The 15,837-nt window shown below is 46.5% G+C and overlaps 1 protein-coding gene and 1 long non-coding RNA gene across 2 annotated transcripts in view; one reads left to right on the top strand and one right to left on the bottom strand.

The window, feature by feature from the left end:
• Positions 1 to 338: 338 nt before the first annotated feature.
• On the bottom strand, positions 339 to 1,646 carry LOC102200918 (uncharacterized). The gene is made up of 3 exons (XR_312229.1): positions 1,558 to 1,646; positions 863 to 961; positions 339 to 435 (listed from the first exon to the last, which is right to left on the bottom strand). It is a non-coding gene; the product is annotated as an uncharacterized LOC102200918 (long non-coding RNA).
• A 2,909-nt stretch (positions 1,647 to 4,555) lies between these two features.
• The window catches only part of sugct (succinyl-CoA:glutarate-CoA transferase), a gene marked incomplete at its 3' end in the record, with an annotated part of 14,349 nt that continues 3,067 nt past the window's right edge, over positions 4,556 to 15,837 (top strand). Inside the window, exons 1-9 of the mRNA XM_005751110.1 lie at positions 4,556 to 4,868; positions 6,088 to 6,136; positions 6,218 to 6,291; positions 6,368 to 6,453; positions 6,659 to 6,709; positions 6,775 to 6,895; positions 8,582 to 8,673; positions 9,657 to 9,800; positions 11,745 to 11,840. Of these exons, the coding sequence (XP_005751167.1) occupies positions 4,745 to 4,868; positions 6,088 to 6,136; positions 6,218 to 6,291; positions 6,368 to 6,453; positions 6,659 to 6,709; positions 6,775 to 6,895; positions 8,582 to 8,673; positions 9,657 to 9,800; positions 11,745 to 11,840 (837 nt within the window). The remainder of the gene's footprint in view (positions 4,869 to 6,087; positions 6,137 to 6,217; positions 6,292 to 6,367; positions 6,454 to 6,658; positions 6,710 to 6,774; positions 6,896 to 8,581; positions 8,674 to 9,656; positions 9,801 to 11,744; positions 11,841 to 15,837) is intronic.

A 15,837-nucleotide genomic window follows, 5' to 3' on the forward strand; every position in this document is an offset into this window, starting at 1 on the left:
CCAGAGCCATCACAGGTGACCCCGCACACCAGCTGATTGACCTGGTCAGTGTCTCAGGTCAATCAGGTCTCACACCTCCAGACTCACTCCCTGCCCACCCACCAATATGCGCCAATGGGCCAAGTGACCCTCATCACTCAGGCTCTATTCAGACCTTTCACCCCTCCAAGCACGCTGGAATCTGTTCTCTAACTTGTGCCTTTCTGTTGTCTGGTTTCATTCTCCCCTCACACACAGACAGTTTAAAGGTCGCACTCACGGATCGTCGTGTAAATGATTCACTGAACAAGACGGACTCCATCAGTCCATGCTACAGCAGAAACTGCTTCTTACTTTGAGGGTTCAGGATCACTGCTGAAACATGGAGGTTCTTCATGAGACCAGTGGCTCCTCACGGACAGATAGCATGTTACTGGAGACTGTGACCTCTGACCTCTGCAAACACACACACGTTTTCATTTGTATCGCTCTAACAACAGTCAAACGACCTCCTGCAGTAAAGTGAAAATAATAAAAACCTGATCTGCACTGTTTGTCCACACGAGTATTTTCCTACTGTTCTGGGTGACGCTACACAAGGAGGCCTTCCGATTTTCCCAGTCACAGCAAACACCACACACTCAGGCTTCACCTGAGGACCTCACCTGATTCTGTTTCCTGCAGCTGGTGAGTGAATACATATGAATACATACTGTTCGCCTGATGTGTGTCTGGTTTGGTGACATGTGTAAGTGTGCCTGACATTTCAAAGTAAAAGTATTTAGTAGTCAGTGTGAACAAACAGCTACACTAACAGGATCCATGTGACGTCACAGGTGAGTGTATCAGCTGTTACAGTCGTCATTACCCAGCGCACTCTTACTTTGGAGACTCAGGGTCACTGTTGAAATACGGAGGCTCTTCTTGGGACCACCTGCTCCCCTCTGCTCCCTCCTCCTCTTCCTCCATCACCGTCTTCACTCTGAGAGGAGAGAGTAAAGTGATCCCAGGCTATCAGCTCTGCACCCACGGGTGTTGTGCCTGACTCTTCCCTCCACGGCCCACAGAATGATAATTATGTTGTAACAATGCGCGTAATTAAATTTCGCGCGTGTAGACCTCGACAGCCGCGCGCACAAAGAAGCCCTCGTGCAATGTCTGCTTTGCTTTCCAGGCGCTGCTGCAGCGTCGCGCTCTCTGCTCGGAGAGAAATCACGCTCGTGTAAATACAGTTGGCAGTTTGGAGGCGGACCCCATAGTCCTAATGTGATCGGTCACTTTGATGGACACTTCAGGTTCCTGCGTTAAACCGAGTTACACTGTTTTCAACGGCATTATTTTAAACGTGAAGAATAAAGTTCGCTGAATGAATTATTGACAGTGACTGTTTGCTGTGCGGTGACCGCTGTCATTGGATTACTTCACGTTAATGATTCTACTGAAGCGTCTGCACTGACGTGCGCGCGGCTGCCGAGTTCTGCGCGCGCCAAACTTAGTTGCGCACGTGAACTGATTTGCTCTGATTATTTTCTTGCTCGCGCATTTGTCATGACATATCAATCAAGTAGATACTCTTACAGGAGGTCAGTTTGGGGTCACCATCCAGCCTCTGCGTCGGATCCACGTCCTCCTGATGAGTCCGGGGCCTGAACTGACCGCCAACAGGTCACGTGATCCGGCTTCCTCTTCTTCTTCTTTGGAATAAGGGCTATTATCGAGATGTGGGCGTGCTACTGCTCCCCACCGGTAAACAGAATAAATGCTGACAGTAACGGAGACACCAATCTAAACGTTTCCATCCCGACGAGGACGCAGATCCGGCTAAAGTGGTTTTATAGATGTTTGTTTCTTGTCTCATTAATCGAAGGTTCATCTGAGAGACAAACTGATGTTTAGCTCTGTGAGATGAAACAGAAGCTTAGGGGCCATTTATTAATTAAAGTTTTTTATTCTTTTGAACAATTAAGAAAACCATAACATAACCCAAAACAACAAAAAAACCACTCAGTGAAGAAAAATAAATAAATATATAAATTAAATAAATAAACTGTTGCACACACAGTTAATTCTTAATTCATACTGTATCTCACATTGTCTTCATGTTGTAGGCCCATATCAACAAAATAACCTGTCCCATTGTTCTGTTAGAGTCTCTGTCTTACTGCTCAGTCTTCCCAGCATTTTCTCACATGCAGCATTTTCAGTCATTTTCCACTTTTTTAGGGTTGGAGTCCGAGGGTCTTTCCAAAGTGCTAAAATGAGACGAGCACACTTCACAATCCCAGTGCTTAACACTCTAAAGCCTGCTTTGTCTAACTTTGGCACCTCACCTCTGTCCCCCAATAGGCACAGTCTTGGTGATCTAGGTAATTTAACCCTCCATATATTTTAAAACATTTTCCCATATTGGGAAGACCAATGGACATTCCCATAAAGCATGTACTAACGTACCTTTTCCTTCTTGCCACTTCCAGCACAGGTCGTCTTTACTGGTTCCCATTTTATGAAGTCTTTTATATTGAATACATTTGCCTCTAGCTTCCATAATGTAGAACCCATTTTCAGAAATAATTGAATCCCATGTTCCCTCATCGATGGAACAATCCAGATCTTTTTCCCAAGCCCTTTTAAGACTTACATCTGTTGTTTTTAACCCAATGACATAAATGATACCATTTTGATGCCTTTGCAGTTAAGGGTGGAAGTACAAAAAAATTCTCTATGACATTTTTCTCCTGAGACAATTTTATTTTATCTTTCAGACAGTCTCTCATTTGTAAATATCGCCAAAAATGGCCGGGTCCTTCCAAATTAAACTTTACTGTCAAATCATTGAAGGACATAAACATGTTATCTTCATATAAATCACTTATTAATGTTATGCCTTTTTGTGCCACTGTGGCCAATAAATTGTTTGTTTACCTATTTTTATTTTGGGGTTGAGCCACAGTGGTGCATATTTTTGAAAGTATGGGGAGAGATTACAGCTCTTGCGAACCTCTTGCCACACCATTTTTGAAAACTTTAAAATAGGGTTGTCTACTCTATTCCCTTTATTGTCCGGTTTTTGAGCCAACACCTCAATGGGAGTGAATGGAAAGACCAGTTCACGTTCCATTAGAACCCAGTCTAGGTGCCCAGTGTTTACACAGCTTGAACATCTCAAATGAGATGCTGTAATGTTTTATGTAAGGACAAACCTCCTTTTTGTCTCGGTTGGTACAGTCGACCAGGATTAATCCGCGGTCTACCACCATCCCAAAGAAAGTGTTTTATCATATTATCATATCTTGAGAAAAATTGAGGTGAAATACAAATTGGTATCATTCCAATGAAATAATTGATCAGAAGAGCTACTGCCATCTTTATCGTATTTACTTTGCCCCATAATGTCAAGTTCAGCTTGCTCCATTTCTCCAAATTAGTTTTAATCCTAGTTAGTAGTTTTCCTACATTATCATTCATAATCTCATCGACATTCGGATTAAGTGTTATTCCTAAGTATTCTGTCCCTTTTTCTAACACATTGAAATTGAAAGCTGATAATTTCCATTCTCATAGAAATTTGTTTTAAGCCTGAACAATGCATACTCTGCTTTCTTATTATAAATTTCATGAAGATTAAACTTCAATTGGCATATTTTTCTGAAGTTACTCTCTACATAATTTTCTGCCGATTATTTTTCCAAATGACTTATCTGTTTTACCAAAGTCTGTATTTTTTGTTTACTTTCTTTTGCCTTCTTTGAACTATATCCCAGACATTTGCCTCTAATAAAGGCCTTTAGGGTGTCCCATACAGTAGCCAATCTTTCTGTGGTCCCAATATTTACATCCCAAAAAAAGTTAATATCATCTTTTAATGCTGCCACGAATTGTTCATCCTGTAAAAGACTTGGGTTTAGTTTCCACCTGCCCCGATTATATTTCCCAACCTGTAAGTCTATATTTAGTTCTACTGGGGCATGATCTGATAATATGATCATACCTATATCACAGTTACCAGATCAGTGCTCAAACTAGATATTTAAAAATAATCAATTCGGGAATAACTTTTATGAGAATGTGAGTAAAACTTATATTCCCTTTCTAAAGGAAGTACTAGTCTCCAGATATCAACCAACCCGGCTTCCTCTTTAAAGATAGCTGCTGCAGATTTATTTTTTGTACTAGGGCCTAGATTTGCACCACTCCTATCCAAATACTGATCCGGAACCTGATTAAAATCTCCTCCCAGCACAAGCTGGCCCTCAAAATCACCTAATATCTTAATTATTTTGGCAACAAAGTTGGGGTCTTCCCTATTTGGGGCATATATGTTACATAGTATTACTTTCGCACCATTTATAAGTACTTGGAGACATATTACTCGTCCTTCAGTATCTTTAAACTCTCGCAATGGTACAAAGTTGATTTTCTTATTAATAAGTATTATAGCTCCACGGCTTTTCCTAGATACAGAGTTATGAAACACCTTCCCAACCCAATCTCGTTTCATTTTCAAAATGCGTTTCTTGTAAAAATGCTATATCTGCACTACGGGACTTAAGATAGCTTAGGACTTTTTTCCCTTTTAATTGGTGTACTACAACCATTGATATTCCACGTCACAATATTAGGGGCCTTTCAAAGCCAAACATCCACAAACGGCTCTGAAACAAGTCCTAACAGCCGACATACATAAGACTGCGTCTGGGCTGAGTTTTACTTTGAAAGGCTCAGGCCGGAAGCATCGTTCGTGTAGCTTGATGCTAACAGGTGGACGATGTCTGCGTGTGTCGGGGTGCTGAAGCGCCGTCTCGGGGCTCGCTCTCCGGCTGGTTTCGCGTCGCCGCTGCAGCCGCTGAGATGCCCGGGGGGCGGGCGGTGGGAGTCCAGCACGCGGACAGGTACGGCCCTGCTGCTAAAGCTAGCCGGCTAATATTAGCCGAACAGTCCAGGTATCCGGTGACAGGACCGATCGGCTCATCGGTAACAAACAGCTGCTCACATGATCAAACCTTGCAGGCGTGCACACAGGTAAATGAGCCTGCGTGTTCCGAAGCGTGTTACACTGAAGGACTTCTGAACTTTGACCTGCTGTTGGTCAAAGTCTGCTCAGGTGTGTGAAGCTGTCGCAGAGCAGCTCCACTTCCGCTGAGTCCAACAAACAGACCTCCCGGTCAGCGGGCTGGAAAAGCGGGAACGTTGGAATAATAAACACACAGAACGTTTTAAACGATCCAAATATAATTAGGGTGTGCAATCATTTACAATAACGTAATTATGCTTTTATAACACTAACCAGCCACTTTATTAGGTACACTTTAGGTGCACACTAATCAGCCTATCGCAAGGCAGCATTTCGGTGCATCATGATGAAGAGCAGATTTAGGGAACTTTGAGTGATTCAGGAACTGCTGCTCAGCTGAGATCTCCACACAGACATCCCTGAGCTCACATCCAGCAAGCAGCAGGTCGGGCAGGAAATGACCTGCTGAGGTCAGAGGAGTGTCACTCCTGTGAGTACGAACAGGAAGCTGAGGCTGCAGCTCACACAGACTCACAAACAGACAGCAGAAGATGGAGAAAGGTTTCCTGCTGTGCTCGGCTCAGAGTTTAAAGCCTGGATCCGTCCTGCCTGTGCCAGTGCTCAGCCTGCTGCTGCTGCTGTGATGCTGTGGAGGTCTGTCAGCACCACCTGAGCGTCAGTGCTGCTGCTGACCTCAGCTTTGGGATGTGGAGGATAATGATGTCATGGTGATGTCATGTTAACGTGGACTAAAATCTAAGGAATGCTTTCACCCTGTTGCGTCTGTGACATGAGGAATTAAAGCAGCTCTGAACACGAACCAGAGAAGATGTGCAGGGTGCAGAGGGGTCTGCTCCTCCTGCTTTATACTTCTGCTGCTGGGTCTGAGAACCCAGCTGCTGTCAGGCTGATCTGTGCTTTCACTTCACACTCAGAGTGAGTCCGGCCCGCAGGTGTGCCGCTCCTCCGGCCCACAGATATTTAACAAAGCTCAAACAGAGTTTCAGCTGTTCTCATCTGAAGCAGGAACACTGTCTACCTGTCAGGAACACCAAAGCTGACTCTCCTCCTCTTTGGGATTCTCGTCTGAATTTCAGGTGAAACCCTTCGGCCACTAGAGGGCGTCAGAGTCCTGGACCTGACCAGGTGAGTGTGAGCGCTGCAGTAACACTCTGAGTTGTTGGCAGTGTGGAGGCTCAGCACTAACGTGGATGTTCATGTTTGCAGAGTTCTGGCCGGGCCCTTCGCCTCCATGATCCTCGGAGACCTCGGAGCCCAGGTCATCAAAGTGGAGAGACCAGGTGAGCGCTGGGCCTCATTCCTGCCCCGCTGTGAGCAAAGCATTGTGGGATAGTGTTTGTGCGTTTTGTCAAACAGGTGCAGGTGACGACACCAGAGCCTGGGGTCCTCCGTTTGTGGCGTCAGAGAGCGCCTACTTCCTCAGCGTGAACCGGAACAAGAAGGTTGGTGTGTGAGCGCCGAGTCGGCACAAACACATTCATTAGAAACAGTTTAAGCATCAGCAGGACTCTGACAGGGTTCAGTCTGCAAACTGGAAGGTGTTCAGCTGTAAACAGAGCAAACATGTCAAACGTCAGCCTCCCTCGCTCACCTGACGCCGATGCTTCATCCGTGTTTGGGATAATTTGGGATGAACTGTGATTTCAGAGCATCGCCGTGGACCTGAAACATCCCAGAGGAGCACAGATCGTCCAGCAGGTACGACACAGTGACCAGGTTTGTGTTTCTGCCTGAGCCTGTTCCACTCTCTGGTTGTGTGTCAGCTCGCAGGAGTGTGTGACGTGCTGCTGGAAAACTACGTGCCGGGGAAACTCCGTCAGATGGGTTTGGGATACGAGCAGCTGAGCGGACTCAACCCTCGGCTCGTCTACTGCTCCATAACAGGTAACAGTTTTCAACAGGCTTACATGTGTTTCAGGCCCCACCCCCGTGTTTCCAGGTGTGTCTGAGGAACCTTTAAAGGAGTGGAAAAATGGAGCTGATAGGCTCCACCCACTCAAGTCACATGATTCAAGGACTGTGGAACGTCCAGTATTGATGGATTTAGGAGCTGTGGAAACACACCTCCACCTCCTGCAGTTCTCCCTCTGAGCCACTAGATGGGGTCAGACTCCACAGTATGAACAGACTTCCTGCCAGAGCGCTCTGCTTCCTGTCTGCAGGCTGTGATGTTACAGCACAGGAGAGGTGGAGGTGTGCTCTGCAGAGAAGAGAAGCAAGACAGAGCAGAGGTGGTGAAGGTGGAGGAGTTTAAATACCTGCGGTCAACCAGCCACAGAGAGCACGCAGGGTGGAGACGAGTGTGACAGAAGGACAGCTCAGAGTCAGAGAGGTGGAGGTAGTCTGAGCACGTGCAGAGGGGGGAGGGTGGAGCTGCTCAGAAGAAGTTCATGGATGTCTGCAAACAGGAATCTGTGTGTCACTCTTCCACAGGGTGACTCTTCCTCTCCACACGAGCACTAATAAGGTTCACTCCACTCCTCGGGTGGAGTAAAGAGCTGTGACCCTGCAGGGTGGAGCGAGGATTTGGGCAGAGTGCCGTTAAAACCCGTCCGTCAGGAGAGCTGATGGAAAATGTGTTGAGAATAAACGAGCGACATAAACGATGAAGGAGTTTTCTCTCTGCTCCGCCTCCTTTCTTCTGTTTTCTTTCCATTTCCTGTTTGTGTCCTTTGCCCTCATTCCTCTCCGTGTCGCTCTCACTGCTCCAGCCCCTCCCGTCCTTTATTGAGGAGAAATGAACTACATTACCCAGGAGGCCTCATTAAGCTGCAGCAGCTGGATGCAGTGGGCAGATTTACGGCCTGGTTTCATCCTGAGCTTTCGGAGCGACGTCCTGGACGTTTGTCCCGCAGAGCAAAGAGCAGCAGCAGGTTTAAGTTCTGGTGTCACTTCCACAGGAAGAACCGGTCCACAGAGTGTGGATCTTCCATGTGTTCATCAGCTCGTTGACATTTAAACAGGCGCTTCACAAAACATGGACATAAAACCTGCATGTTCTTTAATGTCCAGCGGGGGGCGACTCGTAGAGCAAAGCCTGACTGTACAGACGTTTATGGGGAACAGAGTTTACTGCTCAGCTGGTCTGAGGTCAGCAGACACTCCTGATGAGTTCACGGTCCGAGTCGCTGGTTTCAGGTGTGATCGAATGAAAAGCTCGACCCCACCAGAGACGACAAGGACAGATGTTTAGATGTGCACGTACGACGTGCACGGAGCCGCGCACTGACATCGTTCTCCTGCAGATGTTCGCTCAGCGAGCCTCGGAGGTCACGGCTGTTTCTCAGGCTGTCTGTGGCTGCTTATCATTTTCAAAGTCTTTGTGGGATTTTTCTTTGTTTCCTGATATAAAGCGAGCTTTGAGCTCGGACTGTTTAGGAAACCCGTCTTGTTGTTTAGTCACAGCTGCAGACTCAACATCAGCTGGAATGTGGTTTTCCTGTAAGAGGAGACGCCGAGAGGCCGATGGTTTGATTCCCTGCTGTGTTTTCACTCAGGTCAGAGAGAAACCAGACCACTGGCACCGAGGCAGTAATGTGTGTGTGTGTGTGTGTGTGTGTGTGCGCTCAGGCTACGGACAGACCGGTCCTCACGCTCAGAGTCCAGGGTACGACTCCATCGCCTCGGCAGTGTCAGGGATGATGCACATCACCGGGCCCGAGGTCAGACTCAGACCGCACATGCTCAGTAACGTCCTGATCCTGCTGAGCATGAACAGGTTTCCATGTCTTTACAAATGAAACACTTGTGATGTTACTGTCAGACTCTGACCTGATGTCTGGCTTCACTTTACAGAACTTTGCGACGCGGCTGTAGAAATATCAGCACGCAGGAAGTGCAGAAAGTGAACTTCAAATTAAAATGTTAAACATTTTCTTGGCTCGTCATCGTAGCTGAGAATGTAAACACTGTGAAACAGTCTTCAGGATGCAGATATTTTATTTCAAAATAAAAGCCAGGCACATGAAACTTACGGTCATGAACAGATGAAGAATGTTGAAGCAGTTTAGAGTTCATCTTTGATTTACTAGTTACTGAATGAAACTTTATGTCCTCACAGTTCGACTCACCCCTCGTTTCTCTGTTTTCCTTCCAAGCAGCCAGAACTTCTTGTATTGTTTGAGTGGCTCCAGCTTCCTGAAGCTCTTTCAGTTCTTCTGTAAACATTGGCTGCTTCATGTCTCACCTTCAGTCCAGTCCTTGTACCCGAGCATTTTCCTCGGGGGACGACCAGTGTTGTGCACAGAACAGACACCAGGTTTAAATGTGACCTTTAGGCTCTTTACTCCCACACATCACTTGATCCTGTTTCTTTAGCAGAGTGAGGCCTGCAGACCTCTGACAGCCCTGTCCTACAGAAAGAGGCACAGATAGAAACAAACATGCTCACACCAAATGTTCAGCTTCAGGCTTGTTGTTGTGCAAACTCAGCGTTCCTTATTTCCTGTGTTTGTACTTTCATACATAATAATGAGACAGATTTCCTTAGTATATGAAACGAGGGGTGGCTCAAGACTTTTGCACAGGATTAATCTGGAATGAGTCCTTGTAAATCTCAGCACTGACAGGAAGTACTGACTCTGACGCGTTCACAGCACGTCAGCTTTCTGGATCATCTCCCATAATCCTCTGTTTCTGCTGGCAGGGCGGCGACCCGGTGCGTCCGGGAGTCGCCATGACGGACTTGGCGACGGGGCTGTACGCACACGGAGCTGTCATGGCCGCCCTGCTGCAACGGCAGAAGACGGGCAGAGGAGTTCACATCGACTGCAACCTGCTGTCATCACAGGTAAAACCACCTGACGATGAGCCAATCAGCTCTCAGCATTCTCCACAGGTGAATGCAGTGTAAGAGACGCCAGCAGACCAGCGGGTACTCCAGGTGCTGAGAGGAAGTGATGTACAGGTGGGGGCGCTGTGACGCTCAGCTGGCAGCTGAAACCCACTCAGGTGACACACAAGCTCAGTCAGAGCCTCAGGACACATCAGCTGAGCAGACGCTCTTACCTGCAGCAGGTACGGCGCTGTGTTCAGGGTCAGCTGGTAAATGAAAGCGCTGAGGCTGGCTGATCGATGGAGTGTTTGTGACGGTGCAGATAAGCAGTCGCTGCAGCTGTGTGTGGAGCAGCAAGGTGGAGGCATTGGAACAAGCCTGTGATTTATCCTGATCAGTTTAAACAGACGCGTCAGTGTTTCTCTGACTGTTTAAATAAAGCGAGCGATTCTTAATCCTGCAACCACCCGGACTCGGAGACGGACGGGACCCGCGTCCCGCTTAGACCCGGCACTGTGCGAGCCTCCCGGGGTGCATTTGATTTGCAGTGTCAGGACGCGCTGCTTGTCTGACAGTGTTGCTTTTAAAGGCATGTTTTATGTTTTCTGCATTCTCATTTTTCACCTCTCTGGCTGGGAAAGGCGCTGCGATACGACCGAGTTCAGCTCGTTTCAGGACTTTATGATCCTGCAGAGAGTCTCAGTCTGCAGTTTAGAAACAAACAGCTGCTTCGGCCTGAAAGCACTGGGCAGCTCAGCGGGGTCGTGTTTGGACAGAAAGGGACAGATGATGGGATGACATGTGGATAAAAGTTAACGTGTGTCTCGCTGAGTTTTGGTCCAGCATGCGGGACCGGAGCAGCGTCCGTGCTCCTCAGCACCGACCTGCCAAGAAGATTCATAAACGGCACCAACAAACACCAACCAGCATCCTGAGCTCCAACCTTTAAATTTAACCCATGAACAGAAATGTTACCTGAAGTCTGGACTCACGATGAAGGATGATGATGAATATGACTGCATACACCAATCTGTAGCACGCCTCCTGTGATTGGTTAACAAGGCTGTGAGGTTCTGATCCTTGCGGTCGAGTCTTGAGGCTGCTACAAATAAAATACCCACAATCCCCCTCTTAAATCCCACTGCATTCCTGTCTGAAGTGCTGCGACCACAGGCACGCCGGCCGCAGTGCGAACAATGAGCGCGCACAGCGCTCTGATCCGAGTCCGTGTGGAGCGTGTGAGCGTCGGGGGGATGGAACCGCTACGAGCTGCCTGCAGGTCCCACAGAGCTTCAGGCGCAGGAGAGTCAAACAGTCTGAAGCTCAGCTTGAAGCAGTCGTGGTGAGTCAGAGGAAGTCAGTGTCATGCAGAAGAATAGTTTGATAAGAAGATAAAAACCTGTCAGCACCCTGACCCGGGGGGAGGGGGGGGTCATCCTTGAAGCTTCGTTTGTAGAAGAACAACAGAAACCGTCCACGAGCGTCTCTGCAGCGACTCGCTGCAGTTTGAGTCAGGTGATCGTGATGTGGCTGAAGTGCAGATTCTTTGATTCAAGTTGATGAAGGGAAATATTGAAGTAACCCTTCAGGTGTCTGTGAGCAGCACGCACACCTCACAGCATCATGTGACTCGCTGAGGCAGGCGTGTCGGTGAAGACGTTGGAGAAGCTTTAACCTCATCGTTACCTGCTGGGGAAATAAAGCTGACAGGGTTAATTGTTTTATAAATTCATGACCCTGACTAACCGTGATGTTTCCAGACTCGGTGACCGTGTTAAACTCTGCAGCTTCATCATCATGTTTGTAAGTGTGATCCATGATGTGCCTTCATCACGCTGCTGATATTTGCAGCAGCTCTTCAGACGCAGTGAGCGGCTCGGTGTGCACGCTGAGGAGAGATCAGCTGTTAGCGCCCGTGTGACCGGGCTCAGGTGTAACTGCCGCCTCTCTCTCTCTCAGGTTTCCTGTCTCAGCCATATTGCTGCTAACTACCTGAATGCGGGGAAGGAGGCGAGGCGCTGGGGGACGGCCCACGAGAGCATCGTACCTTACCAGGTAACAACTTCAACTGGCCACTATCTAACAATAACTTTATTGATATCACACCTGAAACACAGAGAAAAGACAGAAAAAACCTCAGGAAATATAACATTGAATCAACATTGTTAGATAATAAAAGAATAAAACGGTGACGTCAGGAAAACAGAAGAAAACTGAAAAGTGATGCACGAATATTAAATAACGATGAGCTGATCTCAGCTGTGACAACAGCAGCAGAACAAAGGGTTGAACTTTATAGTGTGGCCAGTCAGTCCTTTCTAATTAAACAGAGTTTAAGTGTCATTGTTATACTTACAGGTGGCTGCACTAGAATCAGGTTTCATAGGAAACAAAGGAGTAATTATGGTGTGATTTCCTGCTGATTCAGCAGAAACATGTTTCTCTATCTTACATAGTAAGCATGTCGTAGTTCTCAGGGCCGTGTTGTGGTTTGACCTTTAACCTTTGGGAAAGGAGACACAGACTCTACTGTAGGAACATTTAAGAGCAGCACTTACATGTAGCTACAGTAGAGTCACAAACCAGAGTTTACCACAGACGTGTCCGCTCTTCTGTCACTGCGATGTTACGGTTTAACAGCGTTTAGCCTCTAAAACGCGCCTCAGCCGGATGATCGAAGCGCGTCATTGGTCGGCGAGCCGTGAGCCAGATGACTGCGTGGCTCTTCTTCTCTGGTGTCTCTTTGAGCGTCTCTGCCAGCTGTAGTTCTGGTGTGTTTGACAGTTTCCCTCCAGGCTTGAGGAGACTCTGTGAGCTTGTTTGTTATTAACAGACTTTATTGCATCTGCGGGAGGAACACACGTCTCTGACGCCAGAAACTGCTTCAGACTAAGATGGGCTGAATTACACTTTCAGGGTCTCAGCGCACGCTCTGACCTCCCTCTCTCCGGCCACACCCTCCAGCTTTGTTGGTGCAGATTTACGGATCTGAGAGTTTTCTCAGAGCTTCTAACATCCAAATATACGAGTCTCAGGCGTGAGCGTTGTCAGAGGAAGAGCTGTTTGAGATCTGAGGAAGTCCTGAGAGTTGACGTCAAGAGAAGGACGGAGCAGGACGAGCTTTGAGCCATAAATCAGATGGACAATTATCAAACAATTAGAAGTGATTAGTGTCATCTTAAACGTTTTGTGTCACACTGCCGCCTGGGTGGAAGTGATTTCCAGTTCTCCTCAAACCAACCACACAGGCGGCTCTGCTCGTGTTGCACTTTTTGTCTTAAACCACTTTAAAGGTCACAAACGTCTCTTCGAGGCCATCGCGTTGGTTCTTGATATCAACAGAGTGTGTCCATCCTCCAGGCTGTCACTGTAACAAATGACAGTTTCTTTTCCTGATCACATTTGAAGGTTCATAAAAGCATGAGAGAGCAGAGTTAGAGCTGTTTCTCTTCTCCCTCGGCTTCTCTGTGGTGTCGTTAAATGTGAATTATCTGTTTCTGCAAGGTTCAAAGCGCTCGGGGTTTTGGCTGGATGGAAATCAGCAGATGCAGACTGAACACAAACCAACCCATGCAGGAAACCCTGATTAAAATATAAAACTAAATAAAGAGAAGCAGCAGCTGGAACCGCTCCTGCTTCACGGAGTTTCATATTGAACTGAAAACTGCTGTCAGGCAGCACAAAGTTGTTTCAGAGACTTTTAAAAATCATCTTTGAGCTGACAAGAATACTTAATGACGAGGTGGGCGTGGCAATGGGCAGATTTACAGGGAGGTTAAAGTAGATCCCGGACGAGCTCCCAAACTATGTTCTACATACTCCAACAGCATCAGCTCAGTCGGAGCATCTCTGATAATTAACCTGCTTGTAACCTGTAAGACCAGTCGGAGCGGGCACGCTCCGTTTTGCGTAACTATTTTTAAATCCCTGTACAACTGCAACCATGTAAGCTAGCGCAATAATTTTAGTTGCATATGGAACCGGAGAAGTTGTACTTACATCTTATGCCATCAGCTTGTGCTCGGTCACGGTTTCCTTCCACTTATAGCTTTGCAAAAATTTCGTAAAAAGCACTTGCAGCAACATAAACATAATATTCCAGAAACACGCTTTGCCGATCCGATCAGCTGTTCATAACACCTCCTACGTTGGAATAGACGCCAGCGCGAACTATCGCGTGTCCGCCATGACCTGGTGACGTCGTTTTCACAGAAAATTTTATTTTTTACCTTCAGGGCCTTATAAGCCTATACTGGTGTTTTTATAAGTCATGCTTGACTTTTAGCTTTCCTGAATAGTTTCTGGGATGCTTAGAACTCAAACTGCACTGCTGGAAATTGTTTATTTTCATGCACACGCTGTTTTTTTGCAAATTAGCATTATAATATTTATTTTGGTTTTCCCTGCAGGACATAAAAATTGGTGTATCTCAAAAATAAAACTTTGAAGACACTCAAAATAAATTTCCTGTGGCTAGAAACTATTTTGTGCAACTTTTTTGTATTTACAGTTTTGAGGAATAAAACTGAAATATATGCAAATAAAAAACAAAAATGATTTTCAATTTTTTTTTGTAGTTTATTGCACTGTTTTGCAATTTATGAGGTTACTATGAACTTAATGCAGACATATTATTAAAATTTGGGCTATAATGGTTGTATTGATGTATAGCAACTTGAAATGCTCCCAAAAATGGCTCCACAGCATGTAAAATATAAAGATAAGCTCTGGCAGACTTGGCTCTGTGGTAGGTCTTAAAGTAACGATGCGTTGACTTGGATCAGGCTCGTGTCTCTTTAACGTGTTGCAGTTCTTTGTATTGTTTTTGCTGTTTGACTACTTTTAAAAGTGTTTCTAAAACATGCCAGTTTTATTTTGTTTGCTTAGATTATTTTACTTTGCACGCAAAAACAAAATGATTTCACAAAAACTTATTAGCTTCCCTGATGCTAACGGTCAGCAGTGTGTCCTGTTTGCTGGGTAACAGCCTGCAGTCGTCTCCTGAGCGATCACACATCCTTCTATCTTCATCATTCCTCCCACCTCGATGAGATTCCCAGACACTGAAGTGTCACCAGAACATACTGCCACCACTGTGCTTCACTGTGGGGATGCTCCTTTGGGTCGTAGCCCGTCTCCTTTCTCCAAACTCTGTGCACGAAGCTCTGCTTTCATCTGATCTGACCAAAGTACACTGCAGTCTGTAGAATCTGCATAGAGTCAGCATACCTCAGTGCGACATGCAGAAGTGGACTATTTCCCGGTCTGCAGCCTCTCAGTGCATCCCTGTGCGATTCCCGACTCGGCTGAGTCATCCACGAGTGTCTCTTCAGTGGTTCTGGGCTCTTTAGACTCACTCGTTTTGAAATCTTTGCTTGGTTCTGCCCGGTCTGTTCTCGGTGACAGTCTTTGGATTTCTTGATGATGCTTCCCTCTGCAGTCCTTCACACATGGAAAAGCCGAGACAACTTTGTATGTTTGTCTTTGTGAGCATTAAATTCTTCTAAAGTCTAAACTGATTTCTTTGGCATGAAGCTTCCTCAGTGACGGCTCAAACCCTGGCTGGGGTTTGTAAAACTGGAAGATAACCCTCAGATTTAACATTCAGCTGTAACTGAACCTGACCCCACACTCGGACCCTGCTCGATCCAGCCGCCTGAATCTTTAAAAGTCCTTAACTCTGATGTTTTCTTCATTTCGGGTTCCTGGAACTCATTTCAATAAAATGAACCATTAACTGTTATTACTGTCAGATAAGTAGAAATGAATAAATAAAGAACTTCTTCACATTCACTCGTGTTTTCTATCCGCCTTCAGTCTGCTTCACATTACTGACTCAGCCTGAGGGAGATGTTGCTGTTATTATGGAGGGTCATGACTCACATGTGGACGCGCACACACACACACACACACACACACACACACACACACACACACACACACACACACTGCGTGACGTTTTCTCCTTCCTCTGGCGGCTCGATTCTTGTGGTCACCATCTCTAACCAGCCGCAGCTTTATCGTCCGACACTGTTTTAATCCTCGTGTGAAC

This window comes from Pundamilia nyererei, unplaced genomic scaffold (genome assembly GCF_000239375.1).
Source record: "Pundamilia nyererei isolate P.nyererei 1_Seehausen unplaced genomic scaffold, PunNye1.0 scaffold00299, whole genome shotgun sequence".
Taxonomy (NCBI): Eukaryota; Metazoa; Chordata; class Actinopteri; order Cichliformes; family Cichlidae; genus Pundamilia; species Pundamilia nyererei.